This window comes from Pseudophryne corroboree, chromosome 1, assembly GCF_028390025.1.
Source record: "Pseudophryne corroboree isolate aPseCor3 chromosome 1, aPseCor3.hap2, whole genome shotgun sequence".
In the NCBI taxonomy this organism is placed as follows: domain Eukaryota; kingdom Metazoa; phylum Chordata; class Amphibia; order Anura; family Myobatrachidae; genus Pseudophryne; species Pseudophryne corroboree.
The window spans coordinates 1008881098-1008906429 of NC_086444.1; the positions used below are offsets into that span (position 1 = coordinate 1008881098).

General features: G+C 46.2%; 1 protein-coding gene across 1 annotated transcript in view; it reads left to right on the top strand.

The window, feature by feature from the left end:
• The first annotated feature begins 12077 nt into the window (after positions 1-12077).
• Positions 12078-25332, top strand: part of SAP30 (Sin3A associated protein 30) — a 50888-nt gene continuing 37633 nt past the window's right edge. The window contains exon 1 of the mRNA XM_063920640.1: positions 12078-12543. Coding sequence (XP_063776710.1) covers positions 12295-12543 — 249 coding nt within the window. The 5' untranslated portion in view covers positions 12078-12294. The remainder of the gene's footprint in view (positions 12544-25332) is intronic.

The following is a 25332-nucleotide window of genomic DNA, read 5'->3' on the forward strand; positions in this document are numbered from 1 at the left end:
CCCAGTCTCCTGCGGAGCCCGCTATTCCCCATGGTCCTTACGGAGTTCCCAGCATCCACTACGGACTATGAGAAATAGATTTACCAGTGAGTAAAATCTTATTTTTTAACACAAAAGAAGAGACCTGGATGTTACAAGTGCATCTCTTGCACTACTTGTAACTATTTAGTGCCAGGATCATATTTTAAACATCCCCGCACTGGCCATAAGTACAAAATTAACCATGTGTTAACATGCACCTCCCAGTACGTAATATACCTCATTATGTGTCCATGTGGGCTATATTACGTAGGGCAAACTACACGGACTTTCAGAGAAAGGATGGCCTTACACCGGTCGGCCATTAAGGCGGCATAGAGGATAAGGAATGTGACCAGCCGGTGGCGCGTCACTTTAAAAATGCCCATCATTCATTGACATCTCTGAAATATAAGATTATAGATCACGTCCCCCTCGATATCAGAGGGGGTGACCGTAAAAGCGTTTGAGCCAGTGTGAATCCAAATTGATTCACATTTTGGATACAATATCCCCTAGAGGCCTCCATGAAATTTTTTCATTGAGTATATTTTTATAGACATCAAGAATGGCTTCTGGCTTATATGGAATAATGGCCTGTCCGTTTGTAAACTTCAAGTTTTCTGCATTTATCCTCTTATACTTATCTTGTTCTCTGTGGTACATTCCCGCAGGTGAAACTGGTTGCTTGGGCTATATGACGAATTAGATTTATGCAATGTAGATATAAAGTTATCTCCTAAATTGTCACCCTTCATGTTGCATAGTGATCCGTAAGATAATTAATTAATATAGTCCTTGTTAGAATCTAGGTCTGGGCCTCTCTGGCTTTTATATTTTTTTTATATGTGTGTATGTTTGTGCATTTAATTTTCGCTTTATGAGCACTTTGTATGCACTCACGATTTGTATTTGATTTGATGTGTATTTTTTAATTCACTTTTAGATATGCACACTTACATACATACATCATTGCGCTGCCCACAAGGGGGCGCACGCCAACCCCTGTGAAGCACGAGGAGAGCCGCGGTGGTTGTTTTGGACGCTTGGTTACCGGCTGGACGGGAGCTAGGCTGACGTCACTTCCGGAGGTGCGTCACCCGTGCTGATCGGATGGGAGCAGCGGACGCCAACACCTGTGGGGAAGCACATCCTATAAAGGTATGTTTAGGACATCTGGTCTGTATGCTTCACTTTGATCCACTTTTTACAGCTTGTAAATGTCCTGATGAAAAGGCCTACGGGTCTTGAAACGTTGACAATGATATGAGATGATTCACTAAAAGTTTACACTTTTCTACGCAACTATTGGAGTGCCGCCCTTCATTCTTATTTATAAGAATTTAGCAACTATCTTATCCATTTGGGAAGGCACCAGCTGTTTTATGCTTTATCATCCAGAGTGCCAAGCAACAGTACATATATATATATATATATATATATATATATATATACCCCCATAAGTACACTGGCAGCAATAATTACAAGTCAGACACAATATGTATCTAAACTGTACACACACACCCCTTCCTTCATGCTTCACTTACCACTGAGTTCTGCAGCAGGAGCAGCACAGCGGAAAGCCTAGCACAGTAGTTCACTTCACTGACTTGAACAGGAGCCGGCCGGGTGCCTAAATCAATGAAGCCCTGCCCCCTTGCAGTGTGTCCTGGTCTGTAGAAAGGGGGCGGAGCCAAATGTCGGGAGGGCGGGGCTTAAATAGCGGGGCTGAGAAGGCGACTTCATTGCATGAAAAGCAATGCTAGCCTGTGGGGAAGGGGTTGGAGAGGGGTGGGGGGGTGAGGGTGGGTTGATAAGTCCAGCGTCCTGTGGCTGCTGCCGGCATTATCTAAATGGAAGGATGTCTTTATGTTTCTCCGACAAGAGACATCCTACTGTGTTTTTTTGTTAAATGGATCAGTGCCGCCCTCCAGTGGCTGCCGCTCTAGGCAGCTGCCTAGTGGTAGCGCCGGCCCTGGGTTCACAGCTAACCTGGAGAAGTGTGCCATCATAACTGTGGAGGCAAAGTATCTGGGGTATATTGTATGCCAAGGGTAAGCTAAATCTCAACCCAGCAAGGTGGAAGCAATCCTCACATGGCCTAAGCTAAAATGTATGTTGCAACTCAAGACATTCTTTGGTCTGGTGGGCTATTATCGTAGGTTCAGGGGTGGAGCTTGCAGCGGTGCAACTGGTGCAATGCACCAGGGCCCCTCCACGATGAAGGGGCCCACAGCCGGAGGCACTACAATGAGTCAGACCGACTCATTACATGCCACCTGCCGGCGCGCTGCAAGCCGCCTGTTCCCCTTAGCAGAATGAGGCTGAGCTGGTGTGCAGAGCTGCGGTCTGACCAGAGGGGGACGATGATGCCGTGGTGGAGTCTGGAGAAGGAGAAGGGGCCATCTTCTTCTTTCATTCACGGGCAGCCCAGCTGTTTCTTTTTGCTACCGGCGCCGGAGCATCACGTGACCATGTGACTAAACTGTAGAGTATCTGAGGTGGTCAGGCAGCTGTGTGTTTATTTTTATTTTATTATACATTTTTCTAATTGTACATTCCATCCTGCAAACGCAGAATCGCGGACCTCGAAGAGGCGGAGCCTACATTGAGGGGGTGGAGATTGGGAGGTGGTGGGCGGGGTTGTAACAGTAAGCTGGTCTCTCTGCAAATAGTAATGGTGACTGTGCAGTGACATATAACATACAGCACAGCATAGAGTGACCCCACTAAGGCAACCAGGCACAGGGTCATGTGCTGCTGCTGGCTGCATGATGCATAGTGTTGGCATCTGTCTCCATGGGCCTTGTGTATCCTTGTACAAAGGAATTGTCCCATCTTTATACAGTGAGAAGTCTCCTGAGTTTTTGTGGGAGTTGGATACAATTGGCTGACAGTTAAGATATTGATATTCATTATGTCGACATGAAGAACTGTCAACACACAGTCCCTTGTGATATAGCAGTTTCGTACTTTATACCGATGACAGCAGTGCCTTTTTCTGGATCACATTGCATTGGCGATGTCTCAGCAGTGTTCTGGTGAGTATTTTCCCCATTATCCCTAATCCCTAAACCTTTCCCTAGTAGCTAACCTTAACCTTTACCCCTGCCCAAAGCCTAACCCTAGCCACCACCCCAGTGCCTCACCCCCCTCCCCAGCAGCCTAACCATAAAACGTACCCGTAGTGCCTACTATATTGGCGTTACGTGTAAAAGGAGCACTACTGTGTGGTGTAATGTGTATAAGGAGCTCTACTGTGTGGCGTAACCTGTATAAGGGGTATTACTGTGTGGTGTAACGTATATAAGAAGCACCACTGTGTGGCGTAACGTGTATAAGGAGCACTATTGTGTGGCGTAAAGTGTACAAGGACCATTACTGTGTGTTGTAACGTGTATAAGGAGCTCTACTGTGTTGCGTAACATGTATAAGGAGCAGTACTGTGTGGAATAACGTGTATCAGGAGGATTACTGTGTGGTATAACGTATATTAAGAATACTACTGTGTGGCGTAACGTATAAGAGGCACTACTGTGTGTTGTAATGTGTATAAGGAGCACTACTGTGTGGCGTAACGTGTAAAAGGAGCTCTACTATGTGGCGTAATGCGTATAAGAAACAGTACTGTGTGGCGTAACGTGTTTCAGGAGCACTACTGTGTAGCGTAACGTATATAAGAAGTACTACTGTTCAGTCTAATGTAATGTAAATCGGTTTAATGTAATAAGGTTGCACTACTGTGTGGCATAATTTTAATTGGTGGTACTATTGCGTGCCCACACCCCTTTTCAATGAGACCATGCCCTATTTTTTGACACACATGTTTTGGATCTTGGGGGGGCTGGGGCAATGCATTTTGTTGCACCTGGGCCCACCATGGTCTTGTTCCGCCACTGCGTAGGTTCATATGCGAATTTGCCACAGGGCAGCATCATTCACTGAATGTCTGAGGAAAGTCCCCAGACAAGATCTAATTGTAGATGTGCTAAATGTAGCACATCTACGATCATTTACTCTGACGTGGGTGGATGCCCAGCACAGGGCTAGTCCGCCCCGCATGACTGGCCCTAGCCCCTCCTTGCACAGGTACAAAACCATTGCACGGTGGCGATGATTTTGTACCTGATGAGTAGCTCCCTGCAAGCAAAGCTCCTGCACGATGGCAGTCCGCTACTCGCCACATCACGGGTCGCAGAGGCTGTGTGTGACACCACGCAGCTGCCTCGGGACGCCGTTGTCCGAACCGTGGTTCTAAAGCCGGAGGCATGCCCCCTTACCGCCATGTGACCGCCTCTGCCTGTCAAGCAGGCAGAGGCGATCGAAGCCCTGAGATGCTGATAGAATCTCACTAGGCTCCCAGGGTGCGCACGTGCATAGCTCAAGACTATTTAACCCTTGCAAAACTACAGCTACTTATTCAAAATGGTAAAATATGGTGGTTGTGCCCACTTTGCCAGTGTATTTCATGCCCAAAACAGCATTGGGCCAGGCAAAATACAAGTGGGTCATATGCAAGTGACCACCCTCTGTTGATTTCAGGTGTCAAATTTGTGGCCCAAGACTATTTAACCCTTGCAAAACTGCAGCTACTTATTCAAAATGGCAATTTATAAAATGGTGTTTGTGCTCACTTTGCCAGTGTATTTGATGCCCAAAACAGTGTTGGGTCAAGCAAAATACAAGTGGGTCATATGTAAGTTACCACCCTGTGTTGATTTCAGGTGTCAAATTTGTGGCCCAAGACTAGTTAACCCTTGCAAATCTACAGCTACTTATTCAAAATGGTAAATTATGGTGTTTGTGCCCACTTTGCCAGTGTATTTCATGCCCAAAACAGCGTTGGGCCAAGCAAAATACAAGTGGGTCATATGTAAGTGACCACCGTGTGTTGATTTCAGGTGTCAAATTTGTGGCCTAAGACTGGTTAACCCTTGCAAAACTGCAGCTACTTATTCAAAATGGTAAAATATGGTGTGTGTGCCCACTGTGCCAGTGTATTTCATGCCCAAAACAGTGTTGGGCCAGGCAAAATACAAGTGGGTATCTTTTTAATAAGAAAATTGCAACATATATTATATAAATATGGTAAAATTCATAAAACAAGACACACAGTATACACTGAATTGTTGTCTAGCTAACCAAACAGAAAGCAACAAAGCTTGTATGGCTGCACATACTGCCAGTATAGCTTAAGATAAATCATCTAGACAAAACCAACCTACTATACAAACAATACACATCATAACCACAAGCAATGAAAAAATGAATGAAACCTTTTAGCCACATGTAAACCGTCTCAACGAAAAAAAACAGAAAAAGAAAATCTACGGGGAGGTGAAGAACAGAAAGCCAGAAGATGAACAAGAAAAGGATTTCTGCTACCCACTCAAGGGGGTTTCAAGTGGCGCCAGAGCCTGGACCACTCGACAGCATCCAACCTCCTCCTGTCCATATCCATCATCCCCCTAATCTCGTGTAGAATATTTCCCACCACCACTTCACAGGGGAGGACCTTTGCTCTGAGGGAAACCTGACACCGTGCCCCCCTTATGTGTGAAACCTAACTGCTAAACTAACTAAAAAAAAATGTGGTTAAATCATATCCTTTATACCCTTTGAACGTCCCATAAACCCACTCAGGGTAACTATGCCCCGTAAGGCCCTTGAAACCGCTTTACAAACCTTTATATTGAAGGGACACTCAAGGAGGAAGTGGTCCATTGTCTCCTCCTCCCCTAGACATTCCTCACGTGGGCAACCATGATCATTGGCACTTCGGCACTTGAGATTACCCCGCACATAAAGTCTCCCTTGGAAGGAAAGCCAGGCAATATCTCTGAACTTCAGTGGGATTCTCTAAGAATTAATCAGAGACAACCCATCTGAGCAAACACTGCCCGGGCAGTCCCTTAACGACAGCGGAGCATAGAAGTGAGTCTGTAAAATTCTTCTCTCCAACTCCCTTCTGGAGAAGTTTTATCTCTGGACTGGCGCGGGGGAGACTATCTGGAAGGGCAAACTCGTCACCTTCCTCCCCCATCCAGAAAGCTTCACACTTGTCCTGATTGATCCTGGAGCACAAAGCCTCAGAATACTCACAGATAAGACGTTCCATGTAACGCGCCTCTGCCACAGACGACACAATCACAGTAATGTCATCCGCGTAGGCCGCCACCCTCAGTGGTAGCCCAGGGCCCAGCTGCACCCCTGCAACAGTACCGCACTCAATCCTCCGCACAAAGGGGTCAATTGCGAATACGTACAGAAGGGGGCTCAGGGGACACCCCTGACGGACACCCGAGTCAACCAAAAATGCGGGCCCAACCCAACCGTTGACAAGCGGGAAGCTCTCAGCCTGATTGTAAATGACACGTAGCCAATCTACCACCCTTACTGGAAGACCATACCTTTCCAGCACAGCCCACAGGTACTGATGATTAACCCGGTCAAAAGCCTTGGACTGGTCCAACGCCAGCAAATACTTACCCCATTTTTCAGCACGACATTGCTCCACGGCCTCCCGGATGCCAAGGACAGCACTAAAGGTGCTTCAACCCTTTACAGTGCAATGCTGAGACGGGGAAAGTAACAGCCCGGAAACTACCATCAGCCGATTTAAGAGTACCTTTGCCAGAATCTTTCTGTCCGTATTGAGAAGAGCGATGGGGCGCCAATTCTCAATACGGGCTGGGTCCTTACCTTTAGACAATAATATGAGAGCAGAGGATCTCATAGAGGGAGGGAGCACTCCCTCACCCAGGCTTTCATTAAATATCTCTACAAGACGAGGAGCCAAGATGTCTGAGAAAACTTTTAAAAAATTCAGATCCATCTGGGCCTGGAGATTTTTTTTTATAGACAAACCGTCTATAGCCTTCTTGACCTCATCCACTGTCACATCATTCCCCAAAGAGTCAAAAGAAGGATCATGCTGCTCAAGCCCAGGTGTCTCCCCCAGGAACCGATCCATCCTCTCTCTAATGAGTGGCTGCTCAGACAAAAGGTCGGAGTAATAAGACCTGATGACTCCCAAAATACCCTCCCTGTCTCCAAGAAGAGTACCCTAGTTCCTTTCTCAGGCTCTGGTAGATACATCTTTTTGTCAAGTTTCTCCTGGCTACCAGCCTTTGAAAAAACCTTTGAGTCCTCTTTTTACACTCCTCCCACCACTCAGATCTACTCCAACCAGCCTCCAGAAGTGTTTCCTGCAGTTGAAAAAAGTCTCTAAAGGACTGTCTAACTCCCTCCTCCTTCAGGAGCCCGGAATTAAAACGCCAAAGGCTCCGCCCTTTCTGAGGGGTTTCTGAGACGTTCAAAGCAACACACAGAAAAATGTGATCGGAGAACTCTACTGGCTTTGTCTCAGGAGGCAAAGTTTTCGAGGACTCCTTAACAAAAAACCTATCTATCCTAGACCTACGACTACCACAATGATAGGTGAAACCAGTGAGGTCTGGGAAATGGCGAACATGCTTATCGACCAGACCAGCCTCTCTAATCATGCTAACTAAAAAATTGGAATCATAGCCCAGGGTCATCTTTGTGACTCCCCTATCTTTTGGCCTAATGACGGTGTTAAAATCACCGCCAAAGATGATCTGCCGGGCCGTAAGGAGAAACGGTTTTATCTCCCTGAAAAGACATTTCCAGTCCCAAGCTGTTTGGGGCCCATAGATGTTTATTAATCTCAGGTCATGTCCTCTCAGGTTGACATCCAAAACCATGCACCTACCTACCTGTAATTCTATAATCCTGTGCACGTTTACCATATCAGTAAAAAGCACTGCCAACCCACCGTACGGCTCGGCCACAAGAGACCAGAAGGAAGGCCCACGCTTCCACTGACCCTTGGCCCGATGAAGTGTGGCCAGGTCACCTATCCTGGTCTCCTGCAAAAATAAAAAATCAACATCAACCGTATTGAAAAAATCAAAGGCCAAGAAACGAGCACGTTCGGAAAACACGGAAGCCACATTAATGGTGACACATCGCATAGGTTGGGAATCCATGTTTCTTGGATTATAGAAGTAGGATCCCATTCACTTTTTATTTGCTTGTCTTTTAGAGTCCTCATCCGAGGATCCAACTCTTTTACCTGCCACCCCAAAAGGGATAGCATCCTCGTCAGACAGGGAGATCTCTTCCTCCTCCCCCTCCTCCTCCTCACTCACACTATCAGCAACAGGGACCACAGTCTCACTAAGTAGACTCTCGGACCCCTTCCTACCAATCCCCTCCCCAACAACACACCCCTCCTCCTTTACCACCTCGTCCGGGAGAGGATCCGGATCAGGGGCCTTTGGGGTACTAATAAAGGAGCCGCCACCGGGACCACCCCCACCAGGGGACCCAGGAGTTTCATCAACCACCAACACCTCATCTGAAGAATGAGGGACTTCCCCTTCTGGACACTGAGCTACTTCAACCACGTCTAACAGGGATCCTACAGCATGGCTCAACTCTATCCCCACAGGGTCCCACTCCAGCTCCCCCTGAGAACCATTTCTTTCCAAGTGCTTAGTTTTGCTTTGGGCTTTACCTTGTCCCATTTTTCCCTGTTTATCCTTAGCTACAAGCTCCTTCCCAGCAACTGACAGATTAGAGGCCTGCTTTGGCTTTCTATTTTTTGAGACATTTGGGACAAAAACTAATTATTTTCACCCAACCATGACCACCTCCCCCTCTTCTTCATCATCAGAAGAAGACAGGACATCAAACCTATTTGAGAAAATAAAATCTGCCTCCTTTTTTTTTAGGCTTCCTCCTCCTCCCTTTATTGACGATTTGAAAGGATGCCTCCCCCTTTTCAGGCTGAACCTTCTCTTTCCCACCATCTTCTATTCTCTTTGAGATGTCCTGATGCTGCACAGTTACCGGTACGCTACTTTCGCGACCAGGCACCACTTCTTCCACCCCTGCACTATAATTATGCAAAGCCTTAGGGCATCGACTGTAGGGATGACCAACTGTACCGCAGAGATTACACCTGACCTTGCTGCATTCCCAGGACCCATGCCCCAACTGGCCACACAAAGCACATTTAATCACCCCACAATCGCTACTGAGGCGACGGAAGTCACCACACTTATGACAGGTTCTGGGTTGCCCAGGGTAAAAACACGAGCCGATCACGGCCAATGTAAGCGGCAGAAGGTATGTGTCTAGTCTCAGCCCTTACCTGGTGTAACCTCACAAAGGCCGAATAGGCACCACCCCAGACCCCCCTAGTATGATCAAACTTTACCAAAGGACATAGTACTGTACAAGACCTAGACAACCAATATATAATATCAGCAGGGGGCAGTGATTCATTACGCACCAACACAGTGATTTTAACCCTGTCCTGCCTCGTGATGGTATGGGCTTTGAAAAAACAATATGGTTCCTTCCTCTTGTTTTTCTCCCAACGGGAGCCAAAGGCCTGCAGGCCATTCAGGGAGAGGAAGCTCAGGTCGAAATCTGGAGTTCTCACTGGGTGAATGCATGCAAAAAGATCTGCAGCCTCAAACCCCAGTGAGAAGATCATACCTAAGAACTCCGACTTCGAAGGAGCCTCCCCATCCCCTACCCATCTGAACTGCACCACATTTCTTCTTTTTATGGGCTGACCCCCACTCACCCCGAACTGAGGACCAGCACTCGGCCGACCAGGAGCCGCCAAAGAATTAGCATACGAACCAGCACCCGGCCTAACCTCAGAGGAAGTTACAGGGAGCCCTTCAGGTGCCAGACCACTACCAGCCCCTATTCCCACACTCCCCACCCCACCAGTCATCCTGACATGGTTCGCCTGAAACAAATTCCCAGCTGCTAGAACCCTCACCGGCATATCCATGTTACCATGTACAGTTTCTACCAACATAACTTCTTCAGGGGTTAATTTTCTCTTATCTACAGCTGGCAGTCCTTGCTGCCCCTCTTTCGGCATGGCTTCATATTTTGAAACACCCATCGATGTGGGTAATGATGTCACCTGCGATGTCAAACCCGATGCGTCTTTGGCCCCGCCTCCCTCAGCCACCACAGCGACTAAGACAGAGCCAGCCACCGCAGGCTTACAGGGATGGCCAGCCCCAGCACCAACCACGGCCCGCGCCGGACCCACACTTGCAACTTTAGAGGTGAGCGTTTCGGGGACAAGTCCACAGGGAGCAGTGACAGTCACAAGGGTCCCAGCATCCGCCGTTACCCTAGCAACCGCCACGCCCCCTGCACCGTCACCACCCAGCACTCCCTCCAGGAGAGACGCCTCCCCCGTTTGGAAGCCACCAGATACTGCCATCATTGGCCTTTCCACGATATCTGCAGCATCATGCACGATCTTAGAAACATTACTTCCATCACAGCTCCCTACAGCCAATTCCTTCTCCATAGGCTGGACTCCCACCTCCATACACTCCACTGGAGGCTCTGATGCCGCTACTGAACTTGACAGGTCCAGGCCGCCACCCTGTTCAGGCAGAGATTCCTGCAACTCCTTTTTCCCGAGACAGAACCTGACTACACAATGCTGACGCAGCCACAGAAACTGCTGGGACCGAGCTGCTACTGCCCCCACAATCCTGCTCAGGTAAGGACTTTATCAACACTTCTTTCTCCTGAGAAAGAGCCAGATTACATAACACTTTAATTCTTTCCTTTAGTGCAGCCAGGCTAGTACTTAGCTCCCAAAACTCATCCTTTAGGAGAGCTCTCTCACGACTGCTACAAGTATTTCGTTTCCTTCTCTTGAGGGAAAGACGAGAGGTTAAACGAGTCTGCTCCATTTTTAAGTCTTCCAGGCTCATATTCACATATTCATCCATAGAGGATTCTGAGCTGCTATCAGAAACCACAGCATCCCCCGCTTCACCACAGGCAGGTACCTATCACCCCCCAGGGTTTCCTCACCTGGAGAGCCAGCGTCCCATGGTTTGGGAGTCACCAGTTGGGGATCCTGTTTCTTCACAGGGTCCACAATCACTGGGACTGCCACACTGACCGAATCTCCCAATGCTAGAACTTCCATGGCTGTATGCAGGCCAGAAATCCCGGGGCCTCCTTCGGGCCCAGCAGCCCAGGACTCGCCATCATCGTCCTCCCCAGGAGGATCCATCCTCCCCTGGGAGGCTCCCAGGGGAAACACTGCAGGCTTCAGAAAAGGACCAGGGCCTAAGAGCTCTCTCCTGTGCAGCCTCCTCCAGTCTCAGGTGTCAAATTTGTGGCCCAAGACTAGTTAACCCTTGCAAAACTGCAGCTACTTATTCAAAATGGTGAAATATGGTGTTTGCCCACTTTGCCAGTGTATTTCATGCCCAAAACAGCGTTGGGCCAATCAAAATACAAGTGGGTCATATGTAAGTGACCACCCTCTGTTGATTTCAGGTGTCAAATTTGTGGCCCAAGACTAGTTAACCCTTGCAAAACTACAGCTACTTATTCAAAAGGGCAATTTATAAAAATGGTGTTTGTGCTCACTTTGCCAGTGTATTTCATGCCCAAAACAGCGTTGGGCCAGGCAAAATACAAGTGGGTCATATGTAAGTGACCACCCTCTGTTGATTTCAGGTTTCAAATTTGTGGCCCAAGACTGGTTAACCCTTGCAAAACTACAGCTACTTATTCAAAATGGTAAAATATGGTGTGTGTGCCCACTTTGCCAGTGTATTTCATGCACAAAACAGCGTTGGGCCAAGCAAAATACAAGTGGGTCAGATGTAAGTGACCACCCTCTGTTGATTTCAGGTGTCAAGTTTGTGGCCCAAGACTCATTAACCCTTGCATAACTGAATGATCTGAATAAGAAGCTGGAGTTCGAATAAGAAGCTAGAGCTTGAATAACAAGTGAATAAGAAGCTGGCTGAATAAGAAGCTAACTTCAGCCTCTTCACACACATGTACTGTATAGAATGAAATATTTGACTTTGTTAAACAGAGCTGTAGACAATTTTTTTACGCAGCAGCAGCAGCGGTGGCCTCAGCCTGTGCTGTGTATGTTTCAGTGTTTATATATGGAGAGTAAAAGTGGGAGGGCCTTGATGGGAAGGGGGCGGGGCCAGTGTAACCTTGCAATGAATGTAATGCACTGGGACACAGCAGCAGCAGCCAGACACTCACTGTATGATACACACACATTGCCAGCAGCAGCAGGTAGCAGCTTCGTACACAGCTCTCCATTTGCTGCTGCAGCAGACTTTGTTGTGGATTGATCACATGTAGAGACCCCCAGCTATACAGCCGCAGTGTACACACAGTAGCCACACACAGAACTGGCTGCACACCCTCAGACACAGCATGATGAACGGATTCCCTCCCGAGGAGTTACACCGGGACAGTGGCGGAGAGGTCACCTCCCCTACAGCTGCCACAGCAGCAGCAGCCATCTCGGTCCCTGCCGTCGCCCTGGGTCCCCTAAACGGCCAGCTGTGCTGCCTGCGGGACGAGGGGGAGAGGTGCCCCCGGCCTGCGGGCAATGCCAGCTTCAGCAAAAGGATCCAGAAGAGCATTTCCCAGAAGAAGGTGAAGATAGACCTGGACAAAACAGTAAGTACCCCCCTGTGTTACCCTGCACCCCCCTCCCCTCCTGCCTGGTGCACAATAGAGGTGTGTGCCAGCCCAGCCCGTGCCCCTGGCAGCCCTCTGGTGCAGTGCTGCCACTGTATGCAGCTCGCTGTGTTATGGTGTACAAGTGCGGGGAACAGCAGCAAACCCGCATAGCCTGAGTGATTGTGCTGGTAGTGCCCGCACTCTCCGGGGCACACAGTATAGTAACACGCACTAAGTACTTTGTCACACAGCTGCTTCCCAACTTCTCTGCTGCTGGTGTGATTGTTGTTGCTCTGTGCTCACAATAACACTCCCCCCTCCCCCTCCTCCTCCTCTCCCCGGCCTGTGACTGGCAGTCTATGTAGTATAGTAATCAGAGCAGTGTGCTGTAGACAGGCTGCCTTTTATTTGTGTACCTGTCACACCAGTGCTGCACTACTACTTGTCTGTCCGTGTTGTTACGTGGCGCCCCGTCCCCCGTGTAGTGTGTTATGTTGCTGTGTACGGAGGGAGGGGGCACCGTGTGCGGGTATAAAGCAGCCGAGGACAGACTTTGCTTTTGTTTCTTCTTGCAGTGCTGCTGCTGCAGTCTCTCACTGCCCTGCTCTGGCCGCCGGTGTGCTCGGTGCTGCTGCAGGCAGGAAGGACGTGAGAGTTGTGGATTAAAAGGGGGGTAATAAGAGCTGAGTGAGATGTACGTGTAGCTGTGCACACTGCTCGCACCATACTTGTTAGTGCACGCTCAGTAGCTCACCATACTAGTGCACCCGGGCTCAGTGGCTGTGCACGTTTGTTGTGTGTCTTTGCAGTTGTATTTGTGCAGTAGTGTCACGTTACAGCGACGTGTGTGTGTGTGTGCAGTGCATGTAACACGACACACACACACCGGGCAGGTCCTGTCCCCAGCCGTAGTGCTGTGTAGTATGTTGTGTGTGCGCTGACTGCCGTGCTTGGTGACACGTGGGGAAGCCTGTCTGCCGTAGGCTTTGTTTTGCTTGTTCCACACTCCAAGATTGTATCTGTTCGCCCTTTGGTACGATGGGATTTGTAGTGCTTTGTGTAATGTGTAGGAAAGCGGCTGTGCAGTGTGGCATTATGTCCTTGTATAGCCAGTGACTGGCCGCAGACTGTGTGTGATGTCTCCTCACTGCCTGCCCCTGTGCTGCTGCTGGCTCCGGCTTTGTCTCAGTCTCTCTCTCTCCTACAAACATTGGGGGTAATTCCAAGTTGATCGCAGCAGGAAATTTTTTAGCAGTTGGGCAAAACCATGTGCACTGCAGGGGAGGCAGATATAACATTTGCAGAGAGAGTTATATTTGGGTGGTTTATTTTGTTTCTGTGCTGGGTAAATACTGGCTGCTTTATTTTTACACTGCAAATTAGATTGCAGATTGAACACACCACACCCAAATCTAACTCTCTCTGCACATGTTATATCTGCCTCCCCTGCAGTGTACATGGTTTTGCCCAATTGCTAACAGAATTCCTGCTGCGATCAACTTGGAATTACCCCCATTGTTTTCATGGTCACTCTTTTCTAACAGGATAGGTAATCGTGTAGGTTATTTGGAACTTGTCTGCATTATGAGGGAACCTTTTACTTTTTCATTGTAGCAAACAAATACTTTCTTTAGCTACTGTAACTATATGTGGAACTACTGGCTTGTTACTAAAACAATTCTACTGCTTAAAGGTCAATGCTAAATATGTTTACTAATATTAATGAAAATGTTCTTTTTGCTTTGTAATGATTAAACAAATACTCTCCCATAACAATGTAACCAGTCCTATGTACATCCATTACACATACAGTAGTTTTATTCTAGGATTAGTACTACAGTATTATAAGCCCTGTGCTACTTCTACATTTATCATGTGATGGTTAGACATCGCTCTATTGTGTATAAATAAGATCTAACAATGTAGGACAGTGATCACTGCAATTGAGTCAGACAAATGCATTGTATTGCTGTGACTGGGTTCCTCATCATCATGCACAGTGTAGGAAACTACATGTGTCATTCCTGCAGAAGTCACTGTTTGTTATGTCTATGACTGAAAGCTTCCTCTAGACAGCCACATGCTAAATAGGACAATGTATATCAAGGCCACAGCTTGTCTGTCAGGTGGGAAAGTCACAGTTCTTGGTTGAATTGTAATTACTTGTCTGCATTAACATATTGGTGTTAATATGTTATGAGTAGAACATTTGGAAAATACATTATAATAACCTATGGTCATAAATAGTTTGTGATGTGCAGTTTGTATACTGCAAATTAAGCATGCTTCCCTATACATGGCAGCCCATTCTAATTGGCATGGGGACAGGTGATCCATCCATCACATTACGTGTGAGGCACTATACATTTAAATTAGAACAATCTTGCTAGTTTTATATGTATTTAAATGGATCACATTGGTTGGTAAGAAAAGCGTAATAATAAAACATTTCACTGATACTCCCGTAAAAATAAAGGGGCTCATATATCCAATATGTTGGAAAACCCGATTCATCAATTTGCGATTTGGTCAGAATTGGTGAACCTCATACACTGCAGATGTGTGTTGTTGTTTTTTTTCACACAATCATCTACAAACTGCAGAATTGCCCCAGTTGATTGCTGATGTATGGGACCTGTAACACGATAATGCTGCTTTCACATCGCAAAACCTGCTTTTGAAACGGTTCTTTAAACGGTTCTTAAAACAGGTCTGAGCAGTTAAACCCCCTTCACATCGCATGTTGTAACCAGTATATTACCATTTCATTACCGTTTTGGTACCTTTCACACTGAACCCGTTTCACCCATAGAAAACAGTGGTTGTCATTATAAATGGACTTTTCTGGCCCACACATTATTAATAATTATTAATTAATTATTAATAATTTTGATAGTCGTACGATGGAACCCAGCAGCTTGAAGCATTTTAACCATGTTTTTATATATGAGTGCATCATTGACTGTCCCAGTTATTTGTCTGCAGATTTCCTCATCCCCTCTGATTCTTAGCAGCTCCCTCACCTCTTCATCACTCCAAGTTGCCATTGTATAATATATTTGCAGTAAGAAAACGCTTCTAAACCCACTCTCATGTGTCTGATGTGTTTTTCCTCCAGCTTCCTGCTTTCTGCCTGGTGACATCACACATGGAGACAGCCTATCACCTCCTGTGGCTTAGAAATACCATTTCAGAGCCTTTCACACTGCACAGTGAAACGGTTCTGAACCGGGTAGGACCCTGCTTTTTTACAGTTTCAAAATACCAGTATTTTGAAAACGGTAAATTCAAGGTGGCCCTTTCACATCGCAGCTAGAACCGTTTAGGAAGGCTGAAAAATCGGCAATTTACCGGGTTAAAGCTGCGGTGTGAAAGGGATATAATTGTATAAACCAGTGACTCCCAAACTGTGTCCAAGCACCCTGGGGTAACATGACACTTGCAGGGGTGCCTCAGGTTCTAGGACCAAAATAAATTATTTATGGTCAAAGTGACAAGCAAAACCAGTCCTGCTGTACCTCGGGTGCCGTGATTCATGAAAGTTTAGGAACCACTTGATTATCTCCTCAGTGGCTAAGTGTTTTCTCATTCTTATGTTAAACTCATTTTTCACCGTTTGCATGTGCTGCACTTTAACATCACAATTTTTTTTATGCAGTACCTATACAAATTATACCTATATTTTTTTTGCAAGACCTTTTATATCCATTAAATACCTTAATCTATTTGCTCCATTTAACACATAAAATGTAATTTTATAATAATAATAATAATAATAATTAAAAAAAATTATAATATAAGATCAAGAAAGTAAACTGAAAGCAAATATGTGGGTTTATTTTTTTGTAAATGCCACAAATAAATAGTTTGTGGTTCTTGTTTTGGCATTAATCCATTTTTCCAAAATCTCATGTAAGCAAATAGGATCCTGCTTACATGAGATTTTGGAAAAATGGATTAATGCCAAAACAAGAACCAGATCCTATTAGTAGTTTTCCATGAGAAAAAAATCGGCACTTTAAAATGATTTTTTTCTTGTTCATTTTGCCACCTTAATTTAAATGTCTGCACTGTGTAGGGATTAGTTAGTCAACAAATGCTACCATTTTGTGAACTAGAAAACCTACCGCTTTGAATGAGGGAAACCCCTTTTTTTTATGATTCAAGATACGGGCACTAGATCCACCCCCATCTTTGGAATTACTATTTTTTGTTTAGTACAGGTTGAGTATCCCATATCCAAATATCCTGAAATACGGAATATTCCGAATTACGGACTTTTTTGAGTGAGACTGAGATAGTGAAACCTTTGTTTTCTGATGACTCAATGTACACAAACTTTGTTTAATACTCAAAGTTATTAAAAATATTGTATTAAATGACCTTCAGGCTGTGTGCATAAGGTATATATGAAACATAAATGAATTATGTGAATGTACACACACTTTGTTTAATGCACAAAGTTATAAAAAATATTGGCTAAAATTACCTTCAGGCTGTGTGTATAAGGTGTATATGTAACATAAATGCATTCTGTGCTTAGATTTAGGTCCCATCACCATGATATCTCATTATGGTATGCAATTATTCCAAAATACGGAAAAATCCCATATCCAAAATACTAGAGATGAGCGCCTGAAATTTTTCGGGTTTTGTGTTTTGGTTTTGGGTTCGGTTCCGCGGCCGTGTTTTGGGTTCGAACGCGTTTTGGCAAAACCTCACCGAATTATTTTTGTCGGATTCGGGTGTGTTTTGGATTCGGGTGTTTTTTTCCAAAAACACTAAAAAACAGCTTAAATCATAGAATTTGGGGGTCATTTTGATCCCAAAGTATTATTAACCTCAAAAACCATAATTTACACTCATTTTCAGTCTATTCTGAATACCTCACACCTCACAATATTATTTTTAGTCCTAAAATTTGCACCGAGGTCGCTGTGTGAGTAAGATAAGCGACCCTAGTGGCCGACACAAACACCGGGCCCATCTAGGAGTGGCACTGCAGTGTCACGCAGGATGTCCCTTCCAAAAAACCCTCCCCAAACAGCACATGACGCAAAGAAAAAAAGAGGCGCAATGAGGTAGCTGTGTGAGTAAGATTAGCGACCCTAGTGGCCGACACAAACACCGGGCCCATCTAGGAGTGGCACTGCAGTGTCACGCAGGATGGCCCTTCCAAAAAACCCTCCCCAAACAGCACATGACGCAAAGAAAAAAAGAGGCGCAATGAGGTAGCTGTGTGAGTAAGATTAGCGACCCTAGTGGCCGACACAAACACCGGGCCCATCTAGGAGTGGCACTGCAGTGTCACGCAGGATGGCCCTTCCAAAAAACCCTCCCCAAACAGCACATGACGCAAAGAAAAAAAGAGGCGCAATGAGGTAGCTGACTGTGTGAGTAAGATTAGCGACCCTAGTGGCCGACACAAACACCGGGCCCATCTAGGAGTGGCACTGCAGTGTCACGCAGGATGTCCCTTCCAAAAAACCCTCCCCAAACAGCACATGACGCAAAGAAAAAAAGAGGCGCAATGAGGTAGCTGTGTGAGTAAGATTAGCGACCCTAGTGGCCGACACAAACACCGGGCCCATCTAGGAGTGGCACTGCAGTGTCACGCAGGATGTCCCTTCCAAAAAACCCTCCCCAATCAGCACATGATGCAAAGAAAAAGAAAAGAAAAAAGAGGTGCAAGATGGAATTATCCTTGGGCCCTCCCACCCACCCTTATGTTGTATAAACAAAACAGGACATGCACACTTTAACCAACCCATCATTTCAGTGACAGGGTCTGCCACACGACTGTGACTGATATGACGGGTTGGTTTGGACCCCCCCCAAAAAAGAAGCAATTAATCTCTCCTTGCACAAACTGGCTCTACAGAGGCAAGATGTCCACCTCATCTTCACCCTCCGATATATCACCGTGTACATCCCCCTCCTCACAGATTATCAATTCGTCCCCACTGGAATCCACCATCTCAGCTCCCTGTGTACTTTGTGGAGGCAATTGCTGCTGGTCAATGTCTCCGCGGAGGAATTGATTATAATTCATTTTAATGAACATCATCTTCTCCACATTTTCTGGATGTAACCTCGTACGCCGATTGCTGACAAGGTGAGCGGCGGCACTAAACACTCTTTCGGAGTACACACTTGTGGGAGGGCAACTTAGGTAGAATAAAGCCAGTTTGTGCAAGGGCCTCCAAATTGCCTCTTTTTCCTGCCAGTATAAGTACGGACTGTGTGACGTGCCTACTTGGATGCGGTCACTCATATAATCCTCCACCATTCTATCAATGTTGAGAGAATCATATGCAGTGACAGTAGACGACATGTCCGTAATCGTTGGCAGGTCCTTCAGTCCGGACCAGATGTCAGCATCAGCAGTCGCTCCAGACTGCCCTGCATCACCGCCAGCGGGTGGGCTCGGAATTCTGAGCCTTTTCCTCGCACCCCCAGTTGCGGGAGAATGTGAAGGAGGAGATGTTGACAGGTCGCGTTCCGCTTGACTTGACAATTTTGTCACCAGCAGGTCTTTCAACCCCAGCAGACCTGTGTCTGCCGGAAAGAGAGATCCAAGGTAGGCTTTAAATCTAGGATCGAGCACGGTGGCCAAAATGTAGTGCTCTGATTTCAACAGATTGACCACCCGTGAATCCTTGTTAAGCGAATTAAGGGCTGCATCCACAAGTCCCACATGCCTAGCGGAATCGCTCCGTGTTAGCTCCTTCTTCAATGCCTCCAGCTTCTTCTGCAAAAGCCTGATGAGGGGAATGACCTGACTCAGGCTGGCAGTGTCTGAACTGACTTCACGTGTGGCAAGTTCAAAGGGCATCAGAACCTTGCACAACGTTGAAATCATTCTCCACTGCACTTGAGACAGGTGCATTCCATCTCCTATATCGTGCTCAATTGTATAGGCTTGAATGGCCTTTTGCTGCTCCTCCAACCTCTGAAGCATATAGAGGGTTGAATTCCACCTCGTTACCACTTCTTGCTTCAGATGATGGCAGGGCAGGTTCAGTAGTTTTTGGTGGTGCTCCAGTCTTCTGTACGTGGTGCCTGTACGCCGAAAGTGTCCCGCAATTTTTCTGGCCACCGACAGCATCTCTTGCACGCCCCTGTCGTTTTTTAAAAAATTCTGCACCACCAAATTCAAGGTATGTGCAAAACATGGGACGTGCTGGAATTTGCCCATATTTAATGCACACACAATATTGCTGGCGTTGTCCGATGCCACAAATCCACAGGAGAGTCCAATTGGGGTAAGCCATTCCGCGATGATCTTCCTCAGTTGCCGTAAGAGGTTTTCAGCTGTGTGCGTATTCTGGAAAGCGGTGATACAAAGCGTAGCCTGCCTAGGAAAGAGTTGGCGTTTGCGAGATGCTGCTACTGGTGCCGCCGCTGCTGTTCTTGCGGCGGGAGTCCATACATCTACCCAGTGGGCTGTCACAGTCATATAGTCCTGACCCTGCCCTGCTCCACTTGTCCACATGTCCGTGGTTAAGTGGACATTGGGTACAACTGCATTTTTTAGGAGACTGGTGAGTCTTTTTCTGACGTCCGTGTACATTCTCGGTATCGCCTGCCTAGAGAAGTGGAACCTAGATGGTATTTGGTAACGGGGGCACACTGCCTCAATAAATTGTCTAGTTCCCTGTGAACTAACGGCGGATACCGGACGCACGTCTAACACCAACATAGTTGTCAAGGACTCAGTTATCCGCTTTGCAGTAGGATGACTGCTGTGATATTTCATCTTCCTCGCAAAGGACTGTTGAACAGTCAATTGCTTACTGGAAGTAGTACAAGTGGGCTTACGACTTCCCCTCTGGGATGACCATCGACTCCCAGCGGCAACAACAGCAGCGCCAGCAGCAGTAGGCGTTACACGCAAGGATGCATCGGAGGAATCCCAGGCAGGAGAGGACTCGTCAGACTTGCCAGTGACATGGCCTGCAGGACTATTGGCATTCCTGGGGAAGGAGGAAATTGACACTGAGGGAGTTGGTGGGGTGGTTTGCGTGAGCTTGGTTACAAGAGGAAGGGATTTACTGGTCAGTGGACTGCTTCCGCTGTCACCCAAAGTTTTTGAACTTGTCACTGACTTATTATGAATGCGCTGCAGGTGACGTATAAGGGAGGATGTTCCGAGGTGGTTAACGTCCTTACCCCTACTTATTACAGCTTGACAAAGGGAACACACGGCTTGACACCTGTTGTCCGCATTTCTGGTGAAATACCTCCACACCGAAGAGCTGATTTTTTTGGTATTTTCACCTGGCATGTCAACGGCCATATTCCTCCCACGGACAACAGGTGTCTCCCCGGGTGCCTGACTTAAACAAACCACCTCACCATCAGAATCCTCCTGGTCAATTTCCTCCCCAGCGCCAGCAACACCCATATCCTCCTCATCCTGGTGTACTTCAACACTGACATCTTCAATCTGACTATCAGGAACTGGACTGCGGGTGCTCCTTCCAGCACTTGCAGGGGGCATGCAAATAGTGGAAGGCGCATGCTCTTCACGTCCAGTGTTGGGAAGGTCAGGCATCGCAAACGACACAATTGGACTCTCCTTGTGGATTTGGGATTTCAAAGAACGCACAGTTCTTTGCGGTGCTTTTGCCAGCTTGAGTCTTTTCAGTTTTCTAGCGAGAGGCTGAGTGCTTCCATCCTCATGTGAAGCTGAACCACTAGCCATGAACATAGGCCAGGGCCTCAGCCGTTCCTTGCCACTCCGTGTGGTAAATGGCATATTGGCAAGTTTACGCTTCTCCTCCGACAATTTTATTTTAGGTTTTGGAGTCCTTTTTTTTCTGATATTTGGTGTTTTGGATTTGACATGCTCTGTACTATGACATTGGGCATCGGCCTTGGCAGACGACGTTGCTGGCATTTCATCGTCTCGGCCATGACTAGTGGCAGCAGCTTCAGCACGAGGTGGAAGTGGATCTTGATCTTTCCCTAATTTTGGAACCTCAACTTTTTTGTTCTCCATATTTTATAGGCAGAACTAAAAGGCACCTCAGGTAAACAATGGAGATGGATGGATTGGATACTAGTATACAATTATGGACGGACTGCCACGGTTAGGTGGTATAAAAAAACCACGGTTAGGTGGTATATATTATAATAATAATACAATTATGGATGGACGGACTGCCTGCCGACTGCCGACACAGAGGTAGCCACAGCCGTGAACTACCGCACTGTACACTGGTTGATAAAGAGATAGTAGTATACTCGTAACAACTAGTATGACACTATGACGACGGTATAAAGAATGAAAAAAAAACCACGGTTAGGTGGTATATATTATAATAATAATACAATTATGGATGGACGGACTGCCTGCCGACTGCCGACACAGAGGTAGCCACAGCCGTGAACTACCGCACTGTACACTGGTTGATAAAGAGATAGTAGTATACTCGTAACAACTAGTATGACACTATGACGACGGTATAAAGAATGAAAAAAAAACCACGGTTAGGTGGTATATATTATAATAATAATACAATTATGGATGGACGGACTGCCTGCCGACTGCCGACACAGAGGTAGCCACAGCCGTGAACTACCGCACTGTACACTGGTTGATAAAGAGATAGTAGTATACTCGTAACAACTAGTATGACACTATGACGACGGTATAAAGAATGAAAAAAAACCCACGGTTAGGTGGTATATATTATAATAATAATACAATTATGGATGGACGGACTGCCTGCCGACTGCCGACACAGAGGTAGCCACAGCCGTGAACTACCGCACTGTACACTGGTTGATAAAGAGATAGTAGTATACTCGTAACAACTAGTATGACACTATGACGACGGTATAAAGAATGAAAAAAAAACCACGGTTAGGTGGTATATATTATAATAATAATACAATTATGGATGGACGGACTGCCTGCCGACTGCCGACACAGAGGTAGCCACAGCCGTGAACTACCGCACTGTACACTGGTTGATAAAGAGATAGTAGTATACTCGTAACAACTAGTATGACACTATGACGACGGTATAAAGAATGCAAAAAAAACCACAGTTAGGTGGTATATATTATAATAATAATACAATTATGGATGGACGGACTGCCTGCCGACTGCCGACACAGAGGTAGCCACAGCCGTGAACTACCGCACTGTACACTGGTTGATAAAGAGATAGTAGTATACTCGTAACAACTAGTATGACACTATGACGACGGTATAAAGAATGAAAAAAAAACCACGGTTAGGTGGTATATATTATAATAATAATACAATTATGGATGGACGGACTGCCTGCCGACTGCCGACACAGAGGTAGCCACAGCCGTGAACTACCGCACTGTACACTGGTTGATAAAGAGATAGTAGTATACTCGTAACAATTAGGATGACACTATGACGGTATAAAGAATGAAAAAAAAACCACGGTTAGGTGGTAGGTATATAATAATAAATAATACAATTCTGGTCGGACGGACTGCCTGCCGTGTGCCGACACAGAGGTAGCCACAGCCGTGAACTACCGCACTGTACACTGGTTGATAAAGAGATAGTAGTATACTCGTAACAATTAGGATGACACTATGACGGTATAAAGAATGAAAAAAAAACCACGGTTAGGTGGTAGGTATATAATAATAAATAATACAATTCTGGTCGGACGGACTGCCTGCCGTGTGCCGACACAGAGGTAGCCACAGCCGTGAACTACCGCACTGTACACTGGTTGATAAAGAGATAGTAGTATACTCGTAACAATTAGGATGACACTATGACGGTATAAAGAATGAAAAAAAAACCACGGTTAGGTGGTAGGTATATAATAATAAATAATACAATTCTGGTCGGACGGACTGCCTGCCGTGTGCCGACACAGAGGTAGCCACAGCCGTGAACTACCGCACTGTACACTGGTTGATAAAGAGATAGTAGTATACTCGTAACAATTAGGATGACACTATGACGGTATAAAGAATGAAAAAAAAACCACGGTTAGGTGGTAGGTATATAATAATAAATAATACAATTCTGGTCGGACGGACTGCCTGCCGTGTGCCGACACAGAGGTAGCCACAGCCGTGAACTACCGCACTGTACTGTGTCTGCTGCTAATATAGACTGGTTGATATTTAAAGAGATATTAGTAGTATACAACAATACTATACTGGTGGTCAGGCACTGGTCACCACTCCTGCAGCAAAAGTGTGCACTGTTAATTAATATAATTGTACTCCTGGCTCCTGCTAACAACCTGCAGTGCTCCCCAGTCTCCCCCACAATTAATTATAAGCTTTTAATTTATACATTGATGACTGTGCAGCACACTGGGCTGAGCTGAGTGCACACAGACTGAGTCACACTGTGTGACTGACTGTGCTGTGTATCGTTTTTTTTTTCAGGCAGAGAACGGATATAGCAGAGAGAAGTGAACGGATATATTATATTAAATAAAAGTTAACTAGCAACTGCACTGGTCACTGACTGTGGTAAACTAACTCTGTCTGCGACTCTGCACAATCTCTCTCTATCTAATCTATCTATCTCTATTCTAATGGAGAGGACGCCAGACACGTCCTCTCCCTATCAATCTCAATGCACGAGTGAAAATGGCGGCGACGCGCGGCTCCTTATATAGAATCCGAGTCTCGCGATAGAATCCGAGCCTCGCGAGAATCCGACAGCGTCATGATGACGTTCGGGCGCGCTCGGGTTAACCGAGCAAGGCGGGAAGATCCGAGTCGCTCGGACCCGTGGAAAAAAAAGTGAAGTTCGTGCGGGTTCGGATTCAAAGAAACCGAACCCGCTCATCTCTACAAAATACCTCTGGTCCCAAGCATTTTGGATAAGGGATACTCAACCTGTATACGGTTTCAGTTATCATATGGATATCACTCTTTCAATCAAATGGTCCCTCATCATTTTAGGTGCCTCGTTTGGCGAGATATAGAGACTTAGGGGTCTATTTACTAAGCCTTGGATGGAGATAAAGTCGCTGGAGATAAAGTACCAGCCAATCGGCTCCTGTCATTTTTCAAACACAGCCTGTGGATTGGCAGTTAGGAGCTGATTGGCTAGTATTTTATCTCCAGCGACTTTATCTCCATCCAAGGCTTAGTAAATAGACCCCTTAAACTCCTTAACTTATTCCAAAGCTCCCCCCCCCCTATTTTCACAAAACTGCTGTCGGCACCCATGCATGCCTCCATTCCAAGAGTCTGTCTCACTGACTGACCAGGCAGGTTAGTGGTTTGTGCTTTTAAATTAGTGATGTGCACCAGACATTTTTCGGGTTTTGTGTTTTGGTTTTGGATTCAGTTCCGCGGCCGTGATTTTGGAGTCGGATGCGTTTTGGCAAAACCTCACCGAAATTTTTTTGTCGGATTCGGGTGTGTTTTGGATTCGGGTGTTTTTTTCAAAAAACCCTAAAAAACAGCTTAAATCATAGAATTTGGGGGTCATTTTGATCCCATAGTATTATTAACCTCAATAACCATAATTTCCACTCATTTCCAGTCTATTCTGAACACCTCACAATATTATTTTTAGTCCTAAAATTTGCACCGAGGTCGCTGGATGGCTAAGCTAAGCGACACAAGTGGCCGACACAAACACCTGGCCCATCTAGGAGTGGCACTGCAGTGTCAGACAGGATGGCACTTCAAAAAAATTGTCCCCAAACAGCATATGATGCAAATAAAAATGAAAGAAAAAAGAGGTGCAAGATGGAATTGTCCTTGGGCCCTCCCACCCACCCTTATGTTGTATAAACAGGACATGCACAC